Source organism: Oryctolagus cuniculus, chromosome 4, assembly GCF_964237555.1.
Source record: "Oryctolagus cuniculus chromosome 4, mOryCun1.1, whole genome shotgun sequence".
Lineage (NCBI taxonomy): Eukaryota > Metazoa > Chordata > Mammalia > Lagomorpha > Leporidae > Oryctolagus > Oryctolagus cuniculus.
In genome coordinates, this window is record NC_091435.1 from 80,050,255 (window position 1) to 80,076,064 (window position 25,810).

The 25,810-nt window shown below is 39.6% G+C and overlaps 1 protein-coding gene across 5 annotated transcripts in view; it reads right to left on the reverse strand.

Moving 5' to 3' along the window:
- Positions 1-342: 342 nt before the first annotated feature.
- Positions 343-25,810, reverse strand: part of CCDC14 (coiled-coil domain containing 14) — a 69,369-nt gene continuing 43,901 nt past the window's right edge. For 2 of the 5 annotated variants that reach the window (XM_051859251.2, XM_070072227.1), the window contains one exon: positions 14,962-20,301. In XM_051859251.2, the coding sequence (XP_051715211.1) occupies positions 19,371-20,301 (931 nt within the window). In that variant the 3' untranslated portion in view covers positions 14,962-19,370. Of the gene's footprint in view, positions 1,812-2,667; positions 14,176-14,961; positions 20,302-25,810 lie in introns of those variants that run through there. The other 3 variants (XR_007924641.2, XR_007924642.2, XR_007924640.2) reach the window with 3 other exon arrangements.

The following is a 25,810-nucleotide window of genomic DNA, read 5'->3' on the forward strand; positions in this document are numbered from 1 at the left end:
ACCAGACGTGTCCTCTGGAAACAGCTGCAGTGGTCCAAACTCCTGATCTGTTTCCTGGACTCTTTTCCAGCTACTACTCATAACATCAACTCCAGGGTGTTCCGCATCATCCTCTGCTTGTTCAAGACTCATTAGTCTTTGCTAAGTTCTAATGACCCCTGGTCTGTGAAACTGACTGAATGCCAGCAGTCTGATTTAAATGTCCTCCCTTTGCTCCAACAACCAGTAGTTCATATTAAGCAATGTTTGTGTACCCCAAGCAGACTGCAAGCCTTGAGGACAAAGATTGGGTCTGGCTTTTTCTATATATCCTGACAATGATCTGACAGCTAGACACAAAGAGAGCGAATAAATACATTTATTGTATTAGTTATCTGTGGAAATTACAAAAAATATATTAATTGCAAAAATTTACAACTACCAGACACTATCATAAGAAATCTTTTCTTGTGAAATTTTTGTTCTGGAAGAAATGTTTGCTCTGGATTCCCCCAGCATGTTTTACAATGGTCTCCTATTATCTATGTGCCCACCAGGAAAACTAAGTCAACAGCTCTCATGTGAACAGAAGCCTGACTTGAGGGGCTTGGCTGAAACATCAGTCATCCAGATTCCTCTTTCTCGGGTGTGCCCCAGGGCTCAGCTGGTTCTTGCCCCTCCCTCTCAGCAAGACCACACTTATTACATGGCCACAGGTGCATATCCACCTTTCCTTCCTGGCTGTCCGAGAAGGAGCCTTCAACTCAGTTATGTATTCCAGTGACCCAACAGGGTCTGGAGTGTTCTTTCTCTTGCTTATGGAATTGTGCTGCTAAAAGAAAGTCTATTCAAGTTCTGAAGGTCGCTAGAGGTCTAAGTATTTATAAACATAACAATATAGACTCAGAATCCATATATATATATTATTTTTTGGTGATGTCCCTTGTTAGTGTGCATTTGGCCCAGTGTTTGGAATTGTAGTTAAGATGCCATATTCTACATCACAGTACCTAGATTTATTTATTTATTTATTTTTGACAGGCAGAGTGGATAGTGAGAGAGAGAGAGAGACAAAGAGAAATGTCTTCCTTTTGCCATTGGATCACCCTCCAATGGCTGCCACGGCTGGCGCACCGCGCTGATCCGAAGGCAGGAGCCAGGTGCTTCTCCTGGTTTCCCATGGGGTGCAGGGCCCAAGCACTTGGGCCATCCTCCACTGCCTTCCCGGGCCACAGCAGAGAGCTGGCCTGGAAGAGGGGCAACCAGGAAAGAATCCAGCACCCCGACTGGGACTAGAACCTGATGTGCCGGTGCCGCTAGGTGGAAGATTAGCCTATTGAGCCGCGGCACCGGCCCAGAATCCATATTCTGAAACTAGTAAAAAACTATTTGAGGATACAAAATAGGATTTGAATAAATTGAGAATCATGCAATGTTCCTGGGAGGAAAGACTTAATACTAGGATAAAACTGCTAATTCTAAATTTTAATGTATGAATTTAGTATAGTTCCAATTAGAATTCCAGCAGATTTTTTCTGAGAATTAGATAAAATGAATCTCAAGTTCATATAAAGTATGTAAAACCATAAAAAATGTAAGAAGAGACAGTGTGTGTGTAGGAGAACTTATTAAGGTATCAGTTATACTATGAAGCATGAATTCAAGTCAATATGGTATTGGTAAGGATATACAAAATATACTTGTGGAACAGAATAAACAGTTGATAATTATGTTACAGTGGTTGTTAGAAATGCTTGTGTGCCAAAGTGGTAGTTCAACAGGAAAAAGATTAACTGTTCAAAAAAAATATATGGACACAACTGGTTACCCATCTGAAAGAAAGAAAAGTGACAGATTATTATCTTACAATAAATTAAAAAATAAATGCAAATGAATTAAAGATTTAAATAAAAATAAGGATAATTTTTAAACTTGAAGAAAAATATCTACAACCAATGATTTAGGGAGACTTTCCTTACTAAGAACCAAGGAACTATAAAATAAAAGACAGGCATCTTAGACCATACAAATAAACTTTTTTTTGGGTGGGGGTGTGTCTGGCAAAAATTACCATAAACAATTAGCAAGAGTCAATATGTTTGGAAAAATGTGTGTGCCACTATAATCACACAAAGAATTATTTCAATACAAAACAAACTCAAGGCCGGCGCCATGACTCAATAGGCTAATCCTCCGCCTGTGGCGCCGGCACACCGGGTTCTAGTCCCGGTCAGGGCACTGGATTCTGTCCCGGTCGCTCCTCTTCCTGTCCAGCTCTCTGCTGTGGCCCAGGAGTGCAGTGGAGGATGGCCCAGGTCCTTGGGCCCTGCACCCACATGGGAGACCTGGAGAAGCACCTGGCTCCTGGCTTCGGATCAGCGCGGTGCGCGGGCCGCGGTGCACTAGCCACAGTGCGCCAGCCGCAGCAGCCATTGGGGGGTGAACCAACGGAAAAAGGAAGACCTTTCTCTCTGTCTCTCTCACTGTCCACTCTGCTTGTCAAAAAAACAAAACAAAACAAAACAAAAAACTCAAAATTGATAATGACCAACTACTAGGTAGAAAATCTCACAAAAGATACAAAAACAATTCACCAGGTAGTGCTAACAAATATATGAATATGCTCAGATGCACTAGAAATCAGGGAAATAAAAATTAAAGGAATAAATCACTTGACACCCATCACACTGACAAACATAAGATTTTACTGTAGCAAAATCTCTACTGATCAACCACAGGACACAATACTCATAAGTGTCAATAAAAATCTTGACTGCTGCAGAATGAAATATCAAACAAGTTAAGCCATTACTTCATAGTGATACTAAAAACACAAGCTCCCATTGAAGGAGGCTAAGGAGAGAGTTCATTATTTCAAGGACTTGTAAGTAACAGTGAAGAATCACACATTAGTGTCGCCCTTTATATATATATGAACTGTACCATCAGGTAACCAAATCGTGGAACTGAGGAAGCTTTTCTTTGTAAATACAGCCCACATCACAAATGAAAAGAGGTAGATGGAGACCATCACCACTTTGCAACCCTAGGGAACTAATGGGAATTAGTGGAATGTCTCATAGCACTAAAAAATTAACTCCTTCAACAAATAAATTATGTGGAAAATGATGGATGAAACTACATTAAAAGAGATATTAAAGACTTCAGTTGGGGCTGGTGTTGTGGTGCCATGCATTCAGTCACTGCCTAAGAAGCCAGCATTCCATATTGTAGTACCAGTTAGAGTCCCAGCTGCTCTGCTTCCGATCCAGCTCCCTGCTCACGTGGTCTGGGAAGCAGCAGATGATGGCCCAAGTACTTGGGCCCCTGCCATCAATGTGGGAAATCTGGATGGAGTTCCACACTCCGGGTTTTGGCCTAGCCCAGCGGCCATTTGGAGAGTGAACCAGCAGATGGAAGATCTCTCTCTCATTCTCTGTCTCTCCCTCTCTTGGTCTTTCAAATAAATAATAAATAAATCTTAAAAAAAAACAATAATATGGAGCAGAGAGAAGTGGATAGAGCAGGACTGACCAAGGGTTGAAGATTATTGGATACATGGGAGTTCACTAGATTCTGTTCATTATTTTACACACACACACACACACACACACACACAGAGGGAGCCATAGAAACTACTGCTACTTCTGGTGGTTCTTGTGAAAGGAATTCTCACACAGACATCACCTGACTCCTGACAGTTACAAGCTTTTTAGAAGGAAATTTGGCAGGACCTAGTTGTAAAAACACTCATTTCTTGATCCAGCAATCCAACTCCTGGGATTCTATTCCCTAGAAATAGAATCAGAAGCCCCTGAAGCAGTAGACAAGTATGTTTTACACACAGGGGATCTCAAACTGTACATAAAGTGAACCCTCACAGCAGCTTTGGTAGACTGACCCACATCTCTCTGGTGAGGCCCTTTCTGTGTGTTTCTGCAGAGGCTGGGTGCCAAAGACATATTTCTCAGTCTGCCTTGAAGTAGGGGTTCTAGAGTGTGACTGAATTTCAGCAACCAGATGCCCCAGTGCACACCTGACAGCAGATTCAGTGTGGGTCAGGTGTCAAAGATCACCTGCAGCAAAGGTCACATGTTCCAGGAGCCAGCAGCTGGAACAGCCGCTTCCAGGATGTGGCAGAGGTTGCAGTTCTCCCAGGGAACAGGTTCTGCAGGACTGTTGTGGGCATGACTCCTGGAGGCCCAGCCTTAAGCCTGCTACTTGGGCCCTTGCAATGGCTGTGTAAGCCCCAAAGTCCCTACATTAAGTCCCTTTCTAGTTATGGTTACTACTTTGTTCTATAACAGAACTGGACTAAACATGTGAAAAAACCATGCATTCTATTTTCATAGCATGGGATATTAAGCAGCCATTGAAAAGAACAAATTAAATCCACACTAGGTGACTTGCTAAGTCACCCAGAGATTTTCATGAGGTATTTATGAGAAAATAAAAATACAGAAAAGCAAGCATATGATTCTCTTTTTTTGTAAAACAATGACTAGCTTCCTAAAGTTTGATAAATGCACAGATCTAAAAAGGATTTTATGAGTAAGAGAAAATACTGAAATTAACACACTAGATTATGAATCTGGGCTACAGTTCAGTTGTGTGCCTAGGTTGTAGGAAAGGGACTAAGTAGGGGGAGAGAAGGTATAGGGGGAAAGTGCTGATTAAAAAAAAAAGCAATAATTATATGAATCTATATATGTAGAATTACTTATACATGTATGAGGGTACCTCAAAATGTGATTTAAAAGATACATTTATTGATTCAAAAAGTTAATTAAAATCCATTCTAGTTTTTTTTTTAACATTTATTTATTTGAAAGACAGAGTTACAGAGAGGCAGAGGCAGAGAGAGTGAGAGAGACAGAGAGAGATCTTCCATCAACTGGTTCACTCCCCAGATGGCTGCAATGGCTGGAGCTCTGCTGATCCGAAGCCAGGACCCGGGAGCTTCTTCCAGGTCTCCCATAGGGTGCAGAGGCTAAGGACTTGGGTAATCTTCTACCGCTTTCCCAGGCCATAGCAGACAGCTGAATCGGAAGTGGAGCAGCTGGGACTCCAACTGGCGCCCATATGGGATGCCAGCACTGCAGGTGGCAGCTTTACCCACTATACCACAGCGCTGGCCCACCATTCTAGTTTTTTTAAAGGGCATTTTTAAAATAAATTTCTTGAAGATACTTTTATATGTGTTTATTTTAATTTTCTGGCACCAAAATAAACTTATTTATTAATATATTAATTATTTCAGAAGCAGAGAGAGACAGAGAGAAAACACTCCTATTCATTAGTTTACTCCCAAAATGCCTATAACAGCCCAGGCTAGACTAGGTCAAAGCCAGGAGCCAAGAACTCAATTCAGGTCTCCCATGTAGGTGGCAGGGATTCAACTACTTGAGCCATCACCTTATGCCTCCCAGGCTATGCATCAGCAAGAAGCTGGAATTGGGAGCAGAGACTGAACTTGAACTCAGGCACTCTGATATGGGATGCTTTAGAACATCTAACCACTAGGCTAAATGCCCACCCCAAACTTATCTTTTAATCCCATTTTCCACAAATTTTAAAATTTTATTTATTTATTTGAGAGACAAAGAAACAACAATTTTATCCACTGGCTCCCTCCCCAAATATTCCCAATGGCAGGGGCTGGACTGGGCCAAAGGCAGGAGATGAAAACTTAATCCAGGTATCCTATACAGTTAGCAGAAACCCAATCACTTGAGCCCTCACATGGTGCCGCTCAAAGTCTGCACTGCAGGAGGCTGGAGTCAGGAGCCAGAGTTGGATACTGAACCCAGGCACTCCGATAAGACCGGCAGACATCTTAACTGCTAAGCCAAATGCCTGCCCCTCCACAAACTTTCTGAAGTACCTTGTGTAAGGAATGCTTGAAAGAACAACCAATTTGGTAATCTAGGGATGGTGACATTTATTTTTTTATACTTGCATGTTAATATAATGGTCTGATTTTACAAGACCAAGAAGAAAATGAAAGTATTTTCATTGTGGAAAAAGAAAAAAAAAGTTCCTGAAATTTATGATAGTAACAAAAGTGATAGGGTACTTAGGAATAAATTCTATGAAAGTTTAACAAGATCTTTTCAGGCTAAGTAAATGGAGCATTATAAAATATTGATGGATTAGAGGTCTCCAATATAATAAAAATGGCAATTCTCCAAATTAACCTATAAATTCAAGGCAAGCCTAATAAAATCTCAAGAGAACTTTTCACAGAACTTGACAAACTAGTCCCTGAATGCACATAGAAGAGTGAAGGGCTCAACAGACAGGACAATTTCAGAGATGAATAAGGAGAAAAGATGACCCTATCAGATATCAAGATGTTCTAAATCTACAACTCAAACAGTGTGGCTCTGCATAGAAACGGCTAACATACAAGAAACAGACTAGAGAGTGTATAAACAGACCTACAGATACAGGGGAATGTATCTGGTGACAGAGGTGACATCACACATTAGTGGGGGGTGGGCAAGAGAGTAAATGAACATAGCTTGCTGGCCTTCCTTCAGAACCCACTCTGGAAATGCTACACAAGTGACAGGCAGGTGAACAGAAGACAGAATATAATGTAAACACACTGAGGGCAGGCCTTTGGTGTAGTAGTCACGATGCTGCTTGGGACACCCACACACCCTATCAGGGTGCCAGGGTTTGAGTCTTAGCTCCATTCCTGATTCTAGCTTCCCTGCTAATGTGCATCTTGGGAGACACCAGATGATGGTTCTAGGAGTCCTTACCACCCAGGTGCGAGAACCAGACTAGTTCTGGGCTGCCTTTGACCTGCCCTGTCCCAACTATTGAGCACATTGGGAGAGTGAACCAGCAGATGGCAATCTGTTTCCTTGCCTGCCAAATAAAATGAAAGTTGTGAAAATTTTTAATCAAAAAAAAAAAAAAAAAAAAAAAGGTGTTGAGGGGCCAGTGTTTGTGGCCAAGGCTTGTGATGCTGAAATCCTAGGCTGGTTTGAGTCCCAGCTGCTTTCCTTCTGATCTGATTTCCTGCTAATGCGCCTGAGAAGGCAGCAGAGGATGATCTAAGTACTTGGGTCCCTGCCTCCTACATGGGGGACCAGGATGGGCTTCCTGGTTCCTGGCTTTGGCCTGGCCTAGACCTGGCTGTTATGGCTACTTGGGGAGTGAACCAACAGATGGAAGATCTTTCTTTGTTACTCTGCCTTTCAAATACATCAATAAAATAAAAAGCATCGAGAAATCTTTGGGGAGACAGGAAGTAGCCGAGTATCAGTGGATATACAGGAAGTATCAGCATAGAATAGATGGCCATGCATGGGATGGGTTGGCAAGAATGTCTCCTTGTGTTCTCTTTCACATAGGGTTCCAGGTGAGTCACTGCCCACCTCATCTCTGTGGGGCAGAGGCAGAGTACCATCAGCCCTGAGTCACTGAATATAGGAACAGTGTTAGGATAGAACTAGCATCTAGCTGGTAAGGGAGTCAGCTAACAACAGGTACAGACCAGTGTCTTGAACCCTGAACAGTCAGTCCTAACCCCTATTCCAATCCTAAGGGAGAAGTTATGATAAACAGCAGAGCTCAGGAAAAAGATACAGGAAAGCGGGATTGATCAAGCCCTGACTCAAATTACGGAGGTCACCACCCTAAGGAGCAACTCCCACCACTGCAGACATCCCACATCATCACACACTCAATAAACTCATCAGAACAATCTGGATTTCAGTGTCCACTCCTAGGGAGACATTATCTGTGTGGGGAGCTAATACTCCCCAAATCATATGAGCTCACAGGGGGAAGGTGCAATTGTTTAGCAGTCCACACTAAAAGAAGTAGAATCAATGGGCCAGACAGACAGAAATTTAAAGCACATGTAAGAAATGTTTAATAGTATAAGGGAAACAACTGGAAACGTGAAGTAGGAATAAGAAATTATATAGAACAAACAATAATTCAACAGTTGAAATTAAGAACTGAATAAGTGAATATATTAGCAGAATAGATACAGCTGAAGGATAAATTAGTGAGGTGAAAGATCAGATCAAGAAACTTATAGAGGAATTAAGAACAGAAAAAGGAAAAAAATGAAAGTTAAGAGATTAAGCTGAAGTGTAATATAAATCAGAAGGAGAAAAAAACAAATTATAAGGACAAATTTGTAGAAATAATGACTGACAAGTTTCCAGAATTAGACAGAAAAAAACCATTGATTTAAAGAGCTCACAGAGCACTAATAGGAGACATTAGAAACAAACAAACAAAAAACAAAACAAAACCACCTATGCTCCTTAGAGTGAAATTTAAGAGAAATACAGCCAGAAAAGAGTAAAGGCTTCTAGAGAAAACTTGCACCATCTTGAAAGAAACAAGTTTCTGTCTGCTCTAGAAGACTTCACGCCCTGCTGTGAGCTGGAAGACAATGGTACAGAAAATATGGCACAAAAAGAAAACAAATTTGAACCTAGAATGTTAGATGAAAAATACAATTAAATTTGTTTTTGTCTTCCTTTCAGTTTTGCCTTCATGCCTGAGATGGTTCCATTTTTCCTTGTGTTTCTTTCCTAAGCTCTACAGGCTCTTGCTTCACTTCCTCCTCTTACCTCACCGCCTTGTCGCTAAGCTCCTGCTTCTCTGCTCAATGCTTTTGATTTCAATAAATAGCTAGTCATTCAGCTATGAAAATTCCTGGGCATATATTTTGTCACAACTTTCATCTACTCTATGTTAATGTTTCTCTGAAAGTATTTTTTGCATAGTTTTACTTTTCGATTTCTTTCTTCTTTTTCCTCTAAAAATAGTATAGATCTTCTGCTGGTCTTCTTTGATGATTTTTTTTTTTTTTAAAGCAGATAAGAAAGGTTTTCCTGGCCCAGCTATTTATAGAAGGCTTATGTGTAAGGACTGGAGTTTCCCTTAATATCCAGAGTTGGGCATTAGTATGTTTAATATTTACTTCTCCATGTGACAGTACACCGCTGTGGTCATCTCACCACCACACGAGGTAAAGCCTCTGATCTTCTTCCCAATGTTACAAACTAAGGGTATAAGAAGTTCCCCCTCTGGGTAACCTGCTCATCTTTGAGAACTGAATTATGCTAGTTATTCCTGCTGTCTAGAGCCATAGCATCCCCTCTGTTTTCTCACTTGCACTACTGCTTGCTAAATACTGCTTTTGGCAATCCTTCTAGCTACTTTTTGGCTTGGTTTTAGAGCCACAAATGGAGTTTGTACTCTTTTTGTTGGGTTCTACAAAAGAATGGGGAAAGGGGTAAGTTTATATCTTCACATTGAAAACCAATGTAAACTATCACTTAAGTATGAGGGTGAAATTAAAATATTTAAGTTCTCAGAGGGTTACCACACAAATATATTCTTTGAAATTAACATCAACCAAAAGAAAAAATAAATACAAAAAGGGTATCCAAGATTTAAGTATTAAAAAAAGACAGACAGCAGAAACAGCAATCCAAAGACAGAATTCTGTATGACACCAATGTGGTAGAAGTGTAGGTCAGAGCTATGTGCATCGCTCCTTTGGTGTAGCATTTTGAGCTGGGCAGTCTTTGAGATCATGTCTCCTCACTTGGCAAATGCCGAATCTCTAAGACCCTTAAAAGACCCATTTTGTCTTGTGACTAGATGCTCAGTATGCAGCACACAACAGAAAGCTAAAAAACTGTGAATCAATGAAGGTCACTTCCATATGAAGGCAGAGATTCTTGTTCTTCTGATGCACCAAGTTATTCAAATGAACTTTCCCCTAGACTTAAAACATCAATAACATACCATGACCTTTTCTCAAATTTTGGCCAAAGCCATGAAACTTCAGTTTAAATTCTCATACTCTTCCTGGGTATGTGGTGGTTGAAAGGAGTTGCTTTGCGTGTTCAGCCATCTGTCATTACAAAAATCTGACCAGATTTTTAGACTGGTTGGATGTGGAGGGAAGAGGTGGTAACAATGGACTCTCTGGCAAAAAAACAACACCAAACAAACAAACAAAAAAATCAGTTTATGGTGGGGGAAGGGCAGAGTGGTAGAATAAAGCTCACTGCTCTGAACAGTGAAGACCTACTTATTCAAATTGACTTGCTCTAGTTTCTCTCTCATCTTCCACAACACCATCCAGTCTGATAGTATTGACTGACCTAATAAAAAAAGATTTTTGCTTCATCCACTGAGGTTCTGGGTTTGGAAGTTATTTTCTCTTTTCTCCTTAATTCTCGCCAAACCACAAACAACTACCCTCCAAGAGGGTCTGTTTTTGCTTGTTTTGGAGCTGCACACTTATAAAAATATTTGATTCTGGTCTCCTACCCTACTTTAGACCCAGAGCTCATAGCCAAGTGCAGAATAATCTGGAAGGGATGGTGGGCTGAAAATATGTACCTTGGCTATGTGTTCCCTACTGAGCAGCTGACAACATTCCTTATAAAAGATATGAACAAATGTCAGTCTCCTGGTCCATTTGGGACCAGGCTCTCCTCCCGGATAGTTTGTGATACCTCTGCATGCATGAAGATCTCCCAAGAGAAGGGAGCCCTTTTATCCTTGAGCTGAGCAGAAGATAGCACTGGGGTCCTGAAATTGTCACAATTCACTTTGAATGGTGTCAATGGGAGAAACACACACACACACACACACACACAAAACCCCACATTTTTAGTTTAAAAACAAGTTTCAGGAATGACTTTTGTTGGAACTGGCCAAGTGACAGATGAGAAAGTTGTTTTACTAGCACTATGTCACATGGGAAGTAGAGATGTTAAAAAAATACCATGTGTCTTTCATAAAGCATTCAACAGTGCATGGTACAATGCACATAACACATATATACATAAACCAACTACACATAATTAGTAATCATTATAATCTAGTGTTTATAGCTCACAAAGTATTTTTACATTATCTTATTTAATCTTCACAACAAACCCCAGAGGGAATTTCTTATTAGATCATACTAGTAGAGAGACAATGGCATAGAGCTGGGTTCTGGTGACAGATGTGGGGTTCCAAGAATTCAAGTGGTCATAAGATTTAGCTGTCATCGGGAAGATAATTTAAGAACTGACAAGCACAGTATCTGGTTTTAGGTGTTCAGCTTATTGCCTTGAGCAAGTGTCCTTATTACTTTTTATTTCAGTTTCCACATTCTGGTTTTCTTATTTCCACTGCTAATGGGCTTTAGGAGCAGACCTGGGTTCAAGGAGAAACAATGCTTTTGAGTTGGTGGTAAAATGTGAGCTCCTCCATTAAGGGCAACTGAGACTACTTATTTGGTCAGAACCTTGGTCTTTGAGGAAATGCTCGTGTCCAGCTGGACAGGACCTGAGCTCCTGAGCTGCCCTAAAATGATGCCACTCAACACCAAGAATGACAATGTGAATATTACCTGGAAAGTAACTATAGCCCTAATGTGATCTGTAATATAATATGACGGCAAAGATAGCCAATTCAATCTCGTCCATTTAAAAACAATTATAAAAGATTATAGGAGACAATCTAACTGTATTCTGCTTGATCAGATCACATCTGGAATTCACTGTTCATTGGCATATTTAATTTCAAGACAGTCATTGACAAACTGGCAGCCCTCAGAAGAGAACAATCAGGACTGTGTAGTGCCCTAAGTTTTCAAATGCTCTGCTACATTTATTCCTCCCACAAGATGATGGGATAGATTACTCTGCACTGGTGACTTGGTTTTAAAAAGTTCCTGTCCTGTATTTTTTTTGTTCTACTTAATACCATTGGTTGATCTCTTTAATTAACACACAATTATTCTTAGGCATTTAAATTTAACTGAAAAGTGATCGCTGTTAAATATAAGAGTGGGAATAAGAGAGGGAGGAGATGTACAGTTTGGCACATGCTCACTAGGACTTACCCTTAATGGTTGAGCTAGAAACGTGCCATGGTATACCAAATCCCATTAGTTGCCATGTACCAATGCCATCTTACTAGTCAAAGTGATCAGTTTAAGTTCCTAATTGATCATAATGATAGGATTAAGTGTCAAAGGGATCACATAAACAAGACTAGTGTTTGTTAATACTGATAGAATTAAAAAGGAGAGAATGATCCAACATGGGAAGTGGGATACACAGCAACTCATAGAATGGCAGATGTCCTAAATAGCACTCTGGCCTCAGAATCAGCTCTTAAGGCATTTGGATCTGGCTAAAAAGCCCATGAGCATATTTCAGACATGGAAAGCCAAGACACTGTGGCAAAAAAATAAAAATAAAAAGTGACCTAAATAAAGGATCTCTGTGAGTGAGATCCCAGCGGAAAGAACAGGCCATCAAAGAAGGAGGTACCTTTCTCTGAAGGGAGGAGAGAACTTCCACTTTGACTATGGCCTTGTCTAAATAAGATCAGAGTTGGTGAACTCAAAAGGCTTCCATAGCCTTGGCAGCTCATGATAAGAGCCTCAGGTGATTATTGACGTCATAAATAAGAGTGTCAATTGTTAAATTAACAACAGGAGTCACTGTGCACTTACTCCCTATGTAGGAGTCTGTCCTTAATGTCTTGTACTATGCGAATTAACGGTAAAACTACTACTCAAACAGTACTCTATACTTTGTGTGTCTGTGTGGTGCAGTCTGTTGAAATCTTTACTTAGTATATACTAAGTTGATTTTCTGTATATAAAGATAAATGGATCTTGATGAAGAATGGGATGGGAGAGGGAGTGGGAGATGGGATGGTTGTGGGTGGGAGGGAGTTTATGGGGGGAAAAGCCGCTATAATCCAAATATTGTACTTTGGAAATTTATATTTATTAAATAAAAGTTGGAAAAAGAAGTTCCTGTCCTGTTTCCCTTTCTAAATATTTAATAATCTAAGGTCTATCCAAGCACAAGCAGAAGAGTGTAAATGTCTACTAAAAAAGTGAATTTTGCTCCCAAAATTTGTAAGGAAAAAGACCTGAAGTTGGCACTGTGGCATAGCAGGTTAAGCCAGCTGGCAGCGCTGGCATCCCATATGCATGCAGGATTGAGCCCTGGCTGCTCCACTTCCGATCCAGCTGCCTGTTGATGGCCTGGGAAAGCAATATAAGATGGCCTAAGTGCTTGGGCCCTGCACCCCTGAGGGAGGCCCAGAGAAGGCTTCTGGTTTCCTATCAGCCTAGCTCTAGCCATTGAGCATATTTGGGGAGTGAACCAGCAGATGAAAGACCTCTCTGTCTCTCCCTTTCTGTGCCTGTAACTCTACAGACAATAAATATAAATAAACCTTAAAAAAATAAAATTTATATGGAGGCTAGTACTAGGAACTTAGATATGTGTAATAAAACCATGAAAAAGCTGTTGCATGAACTTCCCAATAACAAGAGAAAATTGAGTGAGGCCTAGATGATCATTTGTCAGAGATTTAGTTAAGTCTACCAATAGTTACTAAGTACTTGCTATGTGATAGCCACCAAGTGTCACAGGTAGAATCAAAGATGAATAAATTCTAGTTCTTGCCTTAAACGCATGCAGGGTAGGAGGAAAGCCTATGTAAACGGATACATGCATCAACAGGGCTATACACAAGGCACAGAGGTAGACCCGTGGGTTTGAAGAATGAGTAAGAATTTGTGAGGAGTAGGACAGGCAAAAGGAATACATGTCGTGTGTTTGTGATCTTACCAGTATTAGGTACTGCTGTGGAAGTGTGTCTCAGGTACAAGAGACGGATGCTTCAGAATTTAACAAGAGTTGAAAATTCAACCTTTAAGACCTTTCACAGCCTCTAATAAGATTGTACAATCTCTGGCGATTCTCTGGAAAGTCCAGCTCAAGCCAACTGCTTTAATAAAATCATGCTCAGTTCTGTACAAATGGAATATTAAAACATCCCAGAAAAATGAGAGACTTTGCAGTTTGTAAGGTGTGCTATAGTCTTAGAAATCACTCGTTTATGCAACATCTAGAAATCATCAGATAAGAAAAATTAACAGTGTTAACCCACAAATCAAATCTATTTTTCCTAGTGGTATGCTTAAATTCTGGACTCCTAATCAGAATTTTTAAGAAGCCTCTTACAATAATAAAACTTAAGCCAATTCTGTCAATAACTCTTCCCTTACCTTGCTTTACTTTTCTTCATAGCATCTATAACTTTATTGTCCCTTGTGTCCCACTGCAAGCTCCTTGAGGACAGAAAATGTCTGTCTTGTTCACTGTTGTATTTTCAAGCCTGTAACAGTCACTATTATGTTAGAGCTTTCATTTCATGTACTGAATGAATGAATGAGTTTTTAGCTGAAGGGCTCACTGTACAATATGTGCATTAGATACATACTTTGTTGTGATTCAGCTGCCATGTCTGTTCTACCTAAGCAGGCTTTGTAATTCTGCCCTTCTTACCATGTAGATGAATCATGGCTTTGTAACTTTCAAAACACTTGACAAAAATAAAATCCCACGACTAATGAAAAGTAAAGATTTTGGGAAGAAGATTATTAATAAATTTCAATGGTAGAAGGAATAAGGGGAAACTGTGTGCCAAGTACTTCTCTGGTTCCTTAACTCAGCCTGTAGGCTCTCTACACCTGGATCAAACAGAATTATCCTTTCATTTTCAATGGTATTCACAGATACAAAACTCATTAAAAAATGTGTGTATCACCTCCATGGACCTGGACAGTAAAATAGTGTCAAAATGCTAGAGCATGGTTCTTTCTCATTCTATACCCAGTATCTATAGGGAGATGTTGAGTTTACTGTGCCAGATATTGGGGATACCCCCCTAATCGGCTTTTCACACTCTGGAACGTCTGGAAGGGCCCCGAGGAGTGGCTGACCTTTGTGACCAGACTGACCCTTCTGAGGCTATGATGAGGCAACAAAACTCCTGGTGTGATGATCTAAAGATTACTGAAAATGGGCACTCTCTCCTCTTTTGATTCCATTCTTCATTATCAGTGCTACTGTCAACCCTTAACTTGGAACTTAATTTAGAAGTCAATCAAGAACTTCATTATGTTTAAAAATTAATTTATTTGAGAGGTAGTAGAGACAAAGAGATAGAAATCAGAGAAATCTCCCATTACTACTTCACTCCCCAAATGAAGCAGGAACCCGTAAAGAACTCAATCCATTTTCCACGTGGCTGTCAGCAACCCAACCTCTTGAGCCATCACCGCTGCTACCCAGGTTGCACATTAGCAGGAAGGTGGAATCTAGAGCAGGGCTGGACTCAGACCCAGGGACTCCAATAGGAGGTGCAGGAGTCCCAAGTGGCTTCTTAACTGCTGTGCCAAATGTTTTCCCTCAGTTTTCATTTCAGACATTGCTCAATCTCTCTCAAACTGGGGATCTTAGTGTCATCTTTAGTTTTTCCTTCTCTTTTATTTCCTATTAACTCATCAGACCTATTTAAAAATGATCTTCAATCTGCCCCTCCTTTTCCACCTTTATTGTCAAAGGATTATCATATGCCTCTCCTAATCCCTCCTATTTATCATCACTCTGAAATTTTAAGAACACCCAATTTCATCTGGTGATCCTTAATTTAAAAACAAAAATCCCAACACCACCACCAAAGATACCCAAACACTTCAACAACTTCCCAGTGTTCAATGGCTATTCCGTGGCACGGAGTTCAAGATATTCTAATTGTGTCATCATTTATTATTACCCCCTCTCCACACCTTTTTTTCAACCAAGGTCACCTATCACCATCCTCTTAATATACCAGACTCAATCAGTCCCCATGTTTTGATCACACTTTCTATGAGGTAAACATTTAAAAATAGTCATTTTTGAAGATTAATTATATTCACATTTGAGGATTATACATTATTCAAGATCAAAATGAAGTTTCTTCCCTTCTAGGTCTTCCTCTACTATTTCTTGGCTTCCTTCTGTTTTAAACTTCCATGAAACTGTCTATTCCATCCATTTGGCCAAGGTCATGCTCTACTTGAAATTTAACCCGATTCTTCCACATTTCTCTTAGGTGTTCATGCCCTGTATCAAATAAACAGTAACTTCCTGGTGAAGGTTACTCAAGGAATTTTTTAGGCTGATTTGTTCTTCAATCAAGTTATTAACTACTAATTAGTCAAACCCATAAGCATGTAAATTTATGTTGCACGGGGCAGACGTTTGGCAGGCATCTTAGGCCTGCATCCTATATTGGAGTGTCTTGGAGTCTCAGTTCCTTCACTTCCTATCCAGCTTCCTGCTAACATGCATCTTGTGGATAGTAGATACTCAAGTGCTTGGGTCCCTGCTACCCACATGGGAGACTCTATTACTAGAGTATAAACTTACTTTATACATAAGATGCCTGTCCTGAATTAACAGGACTATATTCTCCTATTGCTGTTATATTACAATATATGTATGTATTTTGGTTTTGTTCATGCTTCCAGTCTCATAATTCTCATACCCCTTGTTACTGCCTAAATGAAAGCCTATGCCCTTTTGTCCTTGGTTCCTGAAGCAGCTTCAGAGCAATAAAGGTCAAAATATAGTAATGTTGGGGTGCTTTAGGCCTTGGAAGAAAAATCTTCCTGAACCTGTCTTACTCTCAACTGCTTTTTCTTCCCAAGGTAGGTCACAGAAACTAGAATTTCTCTTCCCTAAGGTGTGCCAAAGTATAAAAATATACTCTAATGTCCTCCCACCCCCCTTTCTGTCTTATAGCTGGCCATAAAAAACTTCTATGACCTATCTTGCCTGAAAGTAGATCATGAGACTCCCATTCCAGAAGGGTTCTTGCCCCATACTTAGGAGGAACACATGCTGCACAGAGAGCCCAAGAGGAATCTGGACAGACAGGCCTTGCTGGGTTTTCCCAACCTAGTTCATTAGCATTAGACACACTCCTTCCGTCCAGTCACATTTCTGCACTGTTGTCCAGGCTTCAATCAAATTTATGCAGTGAAGTTTCCATAAAAACCCTGACAGACAGGGTTCTCAGAGCTTCTGGACACTTGAGCCAGAAGTCACCCATATGTACCCCATATGCAACCCAGACCCACAGGGACAGAAGCCCTTGCACTCAGGACCTTTCTAGACCTTGGCCCACATCCCACATCTCTCTTCATCTGGCTGCTTATTTGTACCTTTCAAAATATCCTTTATAATCAACTGGTAAACAGTGTTTCTCTGAGTTCTATGAGCCACTTTGGCAAGTTAATCAAGCCTAAAAAGGGGGCTGTGGGAACCCCAACTGGTAGCCAGCTGGTCAGAAGATCTGCAGGGCTAGACTTACAACTGATGTTTGAAGTAGGGGCAATCTGGTGGGATGGGGTCCTCAAACTTGTGGGATCTGATGTTCCCTTCAAGCAGTGTCAGAATTAACTGGAGAATGCCCAGTGAGGGTCCACTACAGAACTGATCACTTGCTTGCTGGTGGAAACCTCCACATACTTTGGGACCATAGAGTTATCTGTGTTGTGAGTGCATAGCAGAAGAAATTAAATTAGTTTTTCTTCTATAGGCTCAGAATCACCATTTAATAATCTTACGAATTTATTTCTGCATATGAATAACAGTTGCTATTTGGGAGTAGAAAGGTGACATTATTTTCTCCCTTGCTTCATTATTTTCTATTTCTGAACTTAGGAGAGTATGGCCCTATTACCTCAAAATAAAAAGTCAATGAATTAATTTATGAATACTGAAAACAAGAAAATTTTAAATGTCAACGAACAATTCTGTGAAAATACGTTATAATTTATTTTATATTTTTGGACTTCAAAAATCTTTATCTGTAAAACGTGGACATATGAAAGAGAAAGTAACTGGGTCCTTTCAGAAGTTGTGGTACCAGCACCTTAAAAATTAGCTGAAAAAGATCTTAGAACCAGCAGAACACTCATTAATGATGAAATCTGTCCAAGTACTGAATACAAAGACTTAGTGACAGCATAACATTCAGCTTTGCATATGGGTGCTGTTTCGAGTCCCAGCTGCTATACTTCTGATCCAGCTCCCTACTAACAGCCTGAGAAAAGCAGTGGAACATGACCTAAGTATCTGGGTCCCTGCCACATACATAGGATACCTGGATGAAGCTCCTGGCTTGCGGCTATCTGGCGAGTGAACGAGTGGATGGAAGATTTCTGTCTCCCTCTCTCTTTCTAACTTTTTCAAACTAAATAAATAATAAAAATGCCAAAATTTTAAGAAAGTATATGTTAATTTAGGATGTTATGTATATTTTCCTGGACAAATCAGTACTTTTTAAAACTTACTTATTGGAAAGGCACAGTGATAGAGAAAGGTGGGGGGTGGGGGCCTGTGGCATAGTGAGAAAGCCTCTGCCTGCAGTGCCAGCATCCCTTATGGGAACCGGTTCTAGTCCTGGCTGCTCCACTTTGAATCCAGCTCTCTGCTATGGCCTGGGAAAGCAGTGGAAGACGGCCCAAGTCCTTGGGCCCCTGCACTCACATGGGAGACCTAGAAGAAGCTCCAGGCTTCTGGCTTCAGATCAGCTCAGCTCTGGCCATTGCGGGAGTGAATCAGTGGATGGAAGACCTCCCTCTCTCTGACTCTACTTCTCTGAAACTCTGCCTTTCAAATAAATAAATAAATCTTTAAGAGAGTGAGAGAGAGATAAAGACCGATTGTCTATCCACTGACCTCCCCTCAAATGACTGCAACAGACTGATTTGAAGCAGGCCAAAGCCAGGAGCCAAGAACTCCATCCAGGTCTCCAGTATGCATGGCAGGGGCCCAAGTATTTGAGACATCATTTTCTGCCTTCTCAGGCATAAAAGCAGGAAGCTGTATCAGAAATGAAACAGCTGGGACTCAAATCGGCACCCTGATACAGGATGCTGGTGTCACAAGTGGCAATTTAACCTGATGTATAACAACGCTGACCCCCTACCCCTTGCCAATAAACAGTAAATTTTTAAGAGGTAGAGATACTGACATCTTTCAAATGTTTATACATCTCACCCAACATTAGCCTGTAGTACAGAGTAATCCATATAAAAACACAATATTCATTAAGAAACAAATAAGTATCATGAGATAAAAAAACTAGCTTGAATATAATTAACTGAACCCATAGACTATCTTCCTTTATTTGTTAGGACAGCTAAAGAATTTAGGATAGAAACTCTTTTCAACCTATACCCTTAACCCAGCAATTACATTTTAATAAAATAATTCTAATTGCTAAATACTAAATTAAAACATTAGAATACTTTCTTAGTTATCTACAGTTTACTTAAGTTGTTAGTTTCCTAAGCTGATTTGTTTTTGTAAGCTCCACAGTGTCAAAAGAGTTCAATAATAGATTTATTAGTCATATAATTTATACATAATTAATATAAACATTATTTCTCTAAAGAAACTTAAAATATACCTTCAATGTAGCCAAGTTCTAATCTTAAAAAGAGGAAGCACTCAATTAGTTTTCTTCTTAGTTCATTTCTCCAGAAGACCAGACCGTAAGGACTTCTGGAGTCTAGCTATGTTGGCATCCAATGCCGCAAGGCCATTTCTGAAGTCTTGTTCATCAAGAGACGTGAATGTTGAGAAAGAAGAGATGCTCCAGTCAGACATCAAGTCAGAATTGAGAACACTGCCATCACAGGCAGTGCTGCCTTTCACTCGAATGCTGCTTTTGTGACAAGCTGAAGGGCCCTGACAGGTAGCCTCTGGATCCTCCCTGGCAACAGGGATCTTACCAATTGCTTCCTTTATTTTCTTCAGGAGCTGTTTGTCCTCCGTATCAGCTGTTCTGGAAAGTTTTTCATGTGCATCTTCTACTTCTTGTCTTGACGAACAAGTTACTGCATGTGCACACAGTTTCTTTTCTGTTTCAGAGACAAGTCCACTGTTGCCGACGAGTTGTGTGATAGCAACACTCATCTGCGGCTGGGGGGACAGTCTCTTTGAAAGTGGTGAATTCATTTTAGAAGTGCTTCTAACAAAAGGAATGTAAACTGTACTATCCAAGTTACATTCATCTTCTATTACAGTCAAAGTTTCATTCTCTGCATCTGAATCCTGCTTTGAAAGGGCAGAAATAATTCCAGACGCAGGTTCTTCTTCCCTGCCGCTAGTGTTTCTAGGTTGAGGGCCTTTTGATGGCAGAACATTTTCATAAGGTCTATCTGGCTCTGTCGTTTCCTCATTTTTAATTGTAGACAGTGGTTCCAAATGTGCAACACTGTGATTTGTTTCTAACTTATTTAGGTAGCTCATTATGGAAGTGTGAGCAGGGGCTGGATCATGCTGAAGTTGTCTATCATAAATGTTCAGAAGTGATTTGGTGAGGTTATTCCCAGACTTGCAGCGCGCACTGTCCACACTAAGATCTGAGAGCAGCTTGGCCATACTGTTCTGTAAGGTTCTGTTAAGGGAATTTAGCACACCAATTATTTATTTCAACCTGTTTCTTTCATACACACACATTGCTAAAGAAAGGATCTGAGGCAAGTGTCTGGTTCTCAACAAGAAAACAAGCAACTAAAAAAGCAAAACATAACCAAATAAACTTTAGCAAGAGTAAATTAAAAATGACGAATGATTTGGTCTGCATCAAGTTTAATATTATATCTAGAAGTAGAGACTCAGAATGGTCCCTCATCCTCCAGGTATGAAAATGCTTTCTTCTTAGACAACACTACAAAGTGAGTCTTTAAGTGAAAGCCTAATATAGCTAGGGCTAAGATGTAAAGCAAAATGGAAAAGTCTATTAGAAACTAAATCATTTTTTTCTACTCAAAAAATATAAGCCAAGAATACTTGAGTGGTTAGCAATAATTATCTTTTTTTTTTTTGAAAGATTTATTTATTTATTTGAAAGTCAGAGTTACACAGAGAAAGAAGGAGAGGCAGAGAGAGGTCTTCCATCCGCTGGTTCACTCCCCAATTGGCTGCAATGGCAGGAGCTGGTCCTACCTGAAGCCAGGAGCCAGGAACCTCCTCCAGGTCTCCCACGTGGGTGCAAGGGCCCAAGGACTTGAGCCATCTTCTACTGCTTTCCCAGGCAACAGCAGAGAACTGTATAGCTAGTGGAGCAGCCGGAACTTGAATAAATGCCCATATGGGATGCTGGCACTGCAGGCGGCAGCCTCACTCGCTACACCACAGCACTGATAATTATCTTTTATAATTAGGTATAAGCAATAGCTCATCACCAGAAGTGTGATAAAAAGAAAACCACAAAAGGTTTGAAAAAAGAAAGAAATGGAAATCTACTGCCAACAGCTGTCACCTTGGGTAAGTCATTTAACCTTTCTGAATCCCCATCTCAACCATAAAATGTAGATACTACTTCACACTTAGAATGATTAATTAAGTCAACAAAAGATATAATGGTAAAATGCTTAGCACAGTTTCAGCATAAGCAGGTATTTATTTGATGGCGGTTTTTATGAATGGACTCGTAAAGCCATTTTGCACCAAGTCTTTAGTCTATTTGAATTGAATCATACATGTTCACACAAATTAATGAGAAAAAGATAAATACCAGTTTCTAAAAGATATACAGGGCACCAACAGGTAGTTAATAAAAAATTACAACCAGATACCAGCAGTTTTTAAAAAGATAAATGGAATATCATAGGTAATTAACAAAAAATTACAACCAGAAAATAAGAATGTTTTAAGAATTCAACTTTTAACCAAATAAAATTAAATTTTTTAAAAAATTTTATTTTATTTATTTGAGAGACAGACTTACAGAGAGGGGTAGAGCTAGAGCCAGAGAGAGGGAGAGGTCTTCCATTGGCTAGTTCACTCCCCAAATGACTGCAATGGTCAGAGCTGAGCTGATCTGAAGCCAGGAGCTTCTTCCGGGCCTCCCACGATGGTGCAGGGGCCTAAGGATTTGGGCCATCTTCTATTGCTTTCCCAGGCCACAGCAGAGAGCTGAATCAGAAGTGGAGCAGCCAGGATTCAAACCGGTGCCCATATGGGATGCTGGCACTACAGGCCGGGGCTTTAACCTGCTTTGCCATAGCACTGGTCCCAAGTTAAATTTTAACAACACTTTTTTCCTTCATCAAATTAACATAATAAAATAAGAATAATCTCACTGTTAGGGAAGCTTGGAGATTCGGGTACTGCTAATAGGATTATAAACCAGTATAATTCTTCTAGAGAACAAATGGGCAATTTATGTCAGAAGCCTTAGATTTGCACATTCCACCTCTGTGATCCACCTGTTTTCACTTCTGGGAGTTTATCCTACTGACACACATATATATTTACAAAGATTTTATAATAGAAAATAGATGGACAAATCTTTTTTTTCAAAAAAGTACAATGATCTAGGTAAATTATTGCCTAATAACATCATAGCCATTCAGTCATGTTGCAAAGAATATTTACTGAGGGAAAAATGTTCATTATATACAGACATTAAAAAGAGTAGGCCATAAAGTAATAAGATACGATACTATTTTTGTAATAATACTAGCTTTGTAAAAATGGTAACAGGAAAATACTAAAAGCAAATATCTAAACAGCTAGTAATAATTATATATCTGGTATAGAATTGGGGGAAATTTTACTACCAATCTGGCTTTTACACTGTCACCTTAAACATGCTGTATTCTGATTTCAGATTGCTTTTCAAATGGCAATGGCTCTTCTAATAATGCCTCTCCTACCTCTTTTGAAGAACATAATGAGAATGATATCAGCAAGGTGGCTATACAAGAGTTTCCCAGTTCCTGGCCTCCTCACAGAATTCCAACTAGCAACTATCTTCGAACAAGAATATCTTCATGAACATCCCAGAACTCAGGAATGAGGCTGGGACACTCTTGAACCACAGAACTGAGAAAAGCTGCATTAGAATAAGAGGGGAGCCAGTTCAAGTCCTGGTAGCTCCACTTCTTGTCCAGCTCTCTATGGCCTGGGAAAGCAGTAGAAGATGGACCAAGTCCTTGGGCCCCTGCACCTGCATGGGAGACTGGGAGGAGGCTCTTGGCTCCTGGCTTCGGATAAGTGCAGCTCTGGCCATTCCATCATCTGGGGAGTGAACCAGCAGATAGAAGATCTCTCTCTGTCTGTCTCTGCCTCTCTGTAACTCTGCCTTTGTAATAAATAAATAAATCTAAAAAAAAAAGCAAAGGATAGAAAAATATTCCATATAAATGGAAATCCAAAGAGTGGGGGTACTTACACTTATATCAGACAAAATATATTAAGTGAAAAACCATTAAAAAAGGCCATTATATAAAGTTAACTCATCAAGAGAACATATCTATACATATGTACACCCAACACCAGAGTACCTAAATATATAAAATAATCATTAAATGATCAGAAGAGATAGAATATAACAGAATAAACCTCAATACCCCACTTTCACAATGGACAGATCAGCTAGACATAAAAACAATAAGGAAACATTGGACTTGAATTACACTTTAGATCAAATGGATATAAAAGATATATATATATATAGAACATTCCATCCTACAGCAAGGGTATACACATTCTTCTCTGTGCACACAAAACATTCTCCAGGATAGATCATACATTAGGCCACAAAACACATCATAAGAGGTAGGCATTTGGTGCAGTGGAAAGATGCCAGGTGGGACACCCACATCCCATATTAGAGTGCCTAGTGCTTGGGTTCTAGTCTTGGCTCCACTTCCAACTCCAGCTTCCAGCTAATTTTGCATCCTGGGGGGTACCAAGTGATGGCTCAAGTACTTGGGTCCTTGCCACCCATGCGGGAGGCTAGGATGGAGTTCTCAGCCTCTGGCTTCAGCCAGGCTGAGCCCTGCTATTATAGGCATATGGAAAGTAAATTAGGAGTGAGAAGATAGCTCTTCCTCACTTTCTGCCTCTCATTAAAAAAAAGAAAAAAAAGAAAAATACATGTCTAAGCAAACTTAAGATTGAAATCATATAAAGTATCTTTTCTAATCACGATAAAACTAGAAATCAGCATGAGAATTCTTAGAAAATTTACAGAGATGTGAAAATTAAGCAGCATGATCATGAACAACAAATGGGTAAAAGAGGAAATCAAGGGGGAAATAAGAAATATTTTGTGGCAAATGAAAATATAATAAAACTTATGGGATATAGGAAAGTAACTTAAAGAGGAAAATTTATAGCTATTAAAGAGGAGAAAAATGTTAAATAAGCAATCTAATGTTACACCTCAAGGAACTAGAAAAGTATGAACAAACCAAGCCAAATGTTAGAAGTCAGGAAATAATAAACATCAGAGCAGAAATAAATGAGAGACTAGAAAAACAATAAAAAAGAAATCAACAAAACAGTTTTTTTCCCCACAAAATCAATAAACCTTCAGCTTGATTTAATAGGGCAAAAAATGCAACTAAGGTCAAAAATGAAAGAGAAGACATTATAAGTGACATCATAGCAATGCAAAGGATCATATGAAACTACTATCCACAAACTGGATAAAGTAGAAGAAACAGATAAATTCTATAACACATATTATTTAAAAAGACTCAATCATGAAAAAACAGAAAAGCTGAATAGACCAGATAAGGATACTAAATCAGTAACAAAGTCTCCCACCAAAGAAAAGGATCTGATGGCTTCAGAGCTAAATTCTATCAAACCTTTTAAGAAGAACTAATATTAATATTTCTCAGACTCTTCAAAAAAATTGAAATAGAATTTTTCCAAACTCACTTTATGATATCAGCATTATATCAAGGCCAGAAAGGGGTACAAAAAAATAAAATAAAATAAAATAAAATAAAAAGGCCAATACTCCTAATGAACAATGATGCAAACATCTTCAACAAAATACTAGCAAACTGTACTCAGTAATGCATTTAAAAAAGTCATTCACCATGATCATGTGGTATTTAACTCTGGAATACAAGAATGACTCAATATGGGTAAACCAATGAATGTGATGTCACATTAACAAAATGAAGAATAAGAGCCATATAATCATCTCAATAGATGTAAAACAAGCATTTGACAAAATTCAATAACCTTTCACAACAACAAATAGAGGCTATAGAGGAAATGTACCTAAACAATATAGGCCACACACATATGATAAGCCTAAACATAACATTAAACTTAATGGAGAAAAGCTGAAACTCTTCATCTAGCACCGGGAACAAGAAAAGGATGTCTACTGTCACCACTTCTTTTCATCTCAGGACTAAAAGTTCTAGCCAGAGCAATTCAGCAAGAGAAAAAAAAACACAGGTGCTCCTTGACGTATAATGAGGTTACATCCTGATAAATCTAAGTTGAAAATATCATAAGTTGAAAATACATTTAATACGTCCAACAAATCACATGTGAATCACTGTTAAGCTCAGATGCTCCTCAAGCTAAGATGGAGCTATATGATCATTTTGGAAAAACAATAAAAAAGAAATCAACAATTTTGAGCTATATGCTCAAAAATGTATCATAAAGTCAAAAAATTGTTAAGGTGAACCACTGTAAGTCAGGAACCATTTGTAAAAGGCATCCTAACAGGACTGGAAGAAATGAAATTGTCTCTGCTAAAAATATGACCCTCTCTCTCTATACAGCAAATCCTAAAGATTCCACCAAAAAAAAAAGTTGTCAGAATGAATAAACAAAGTCAGTAAAGCTGCAGGATATAAAAAGCCACCTATAAAAAATCAGTAGCTGGGCTGGCGCTGTGGCGTAGTGGGTAAAGCTGCCGCCTGCAGTGGCATCCTATACGGGTGCCAGTTTGAGTCCTGGCTGCTCCACTTTCAATCCAGCTCTCTGCTATAGCCTGGGAAAGCAGTGGAAGATGGCCCAAGTCCTTGGGCCCGGGCACCCACATGGGAGACCTGGAAGAAGCTCCTGGCTCCTGGCTTCGGATTGGCACACCACCGGCCGTAGAGGCCATTTGGGGGGTGAACCTGCAGATGGAAAAC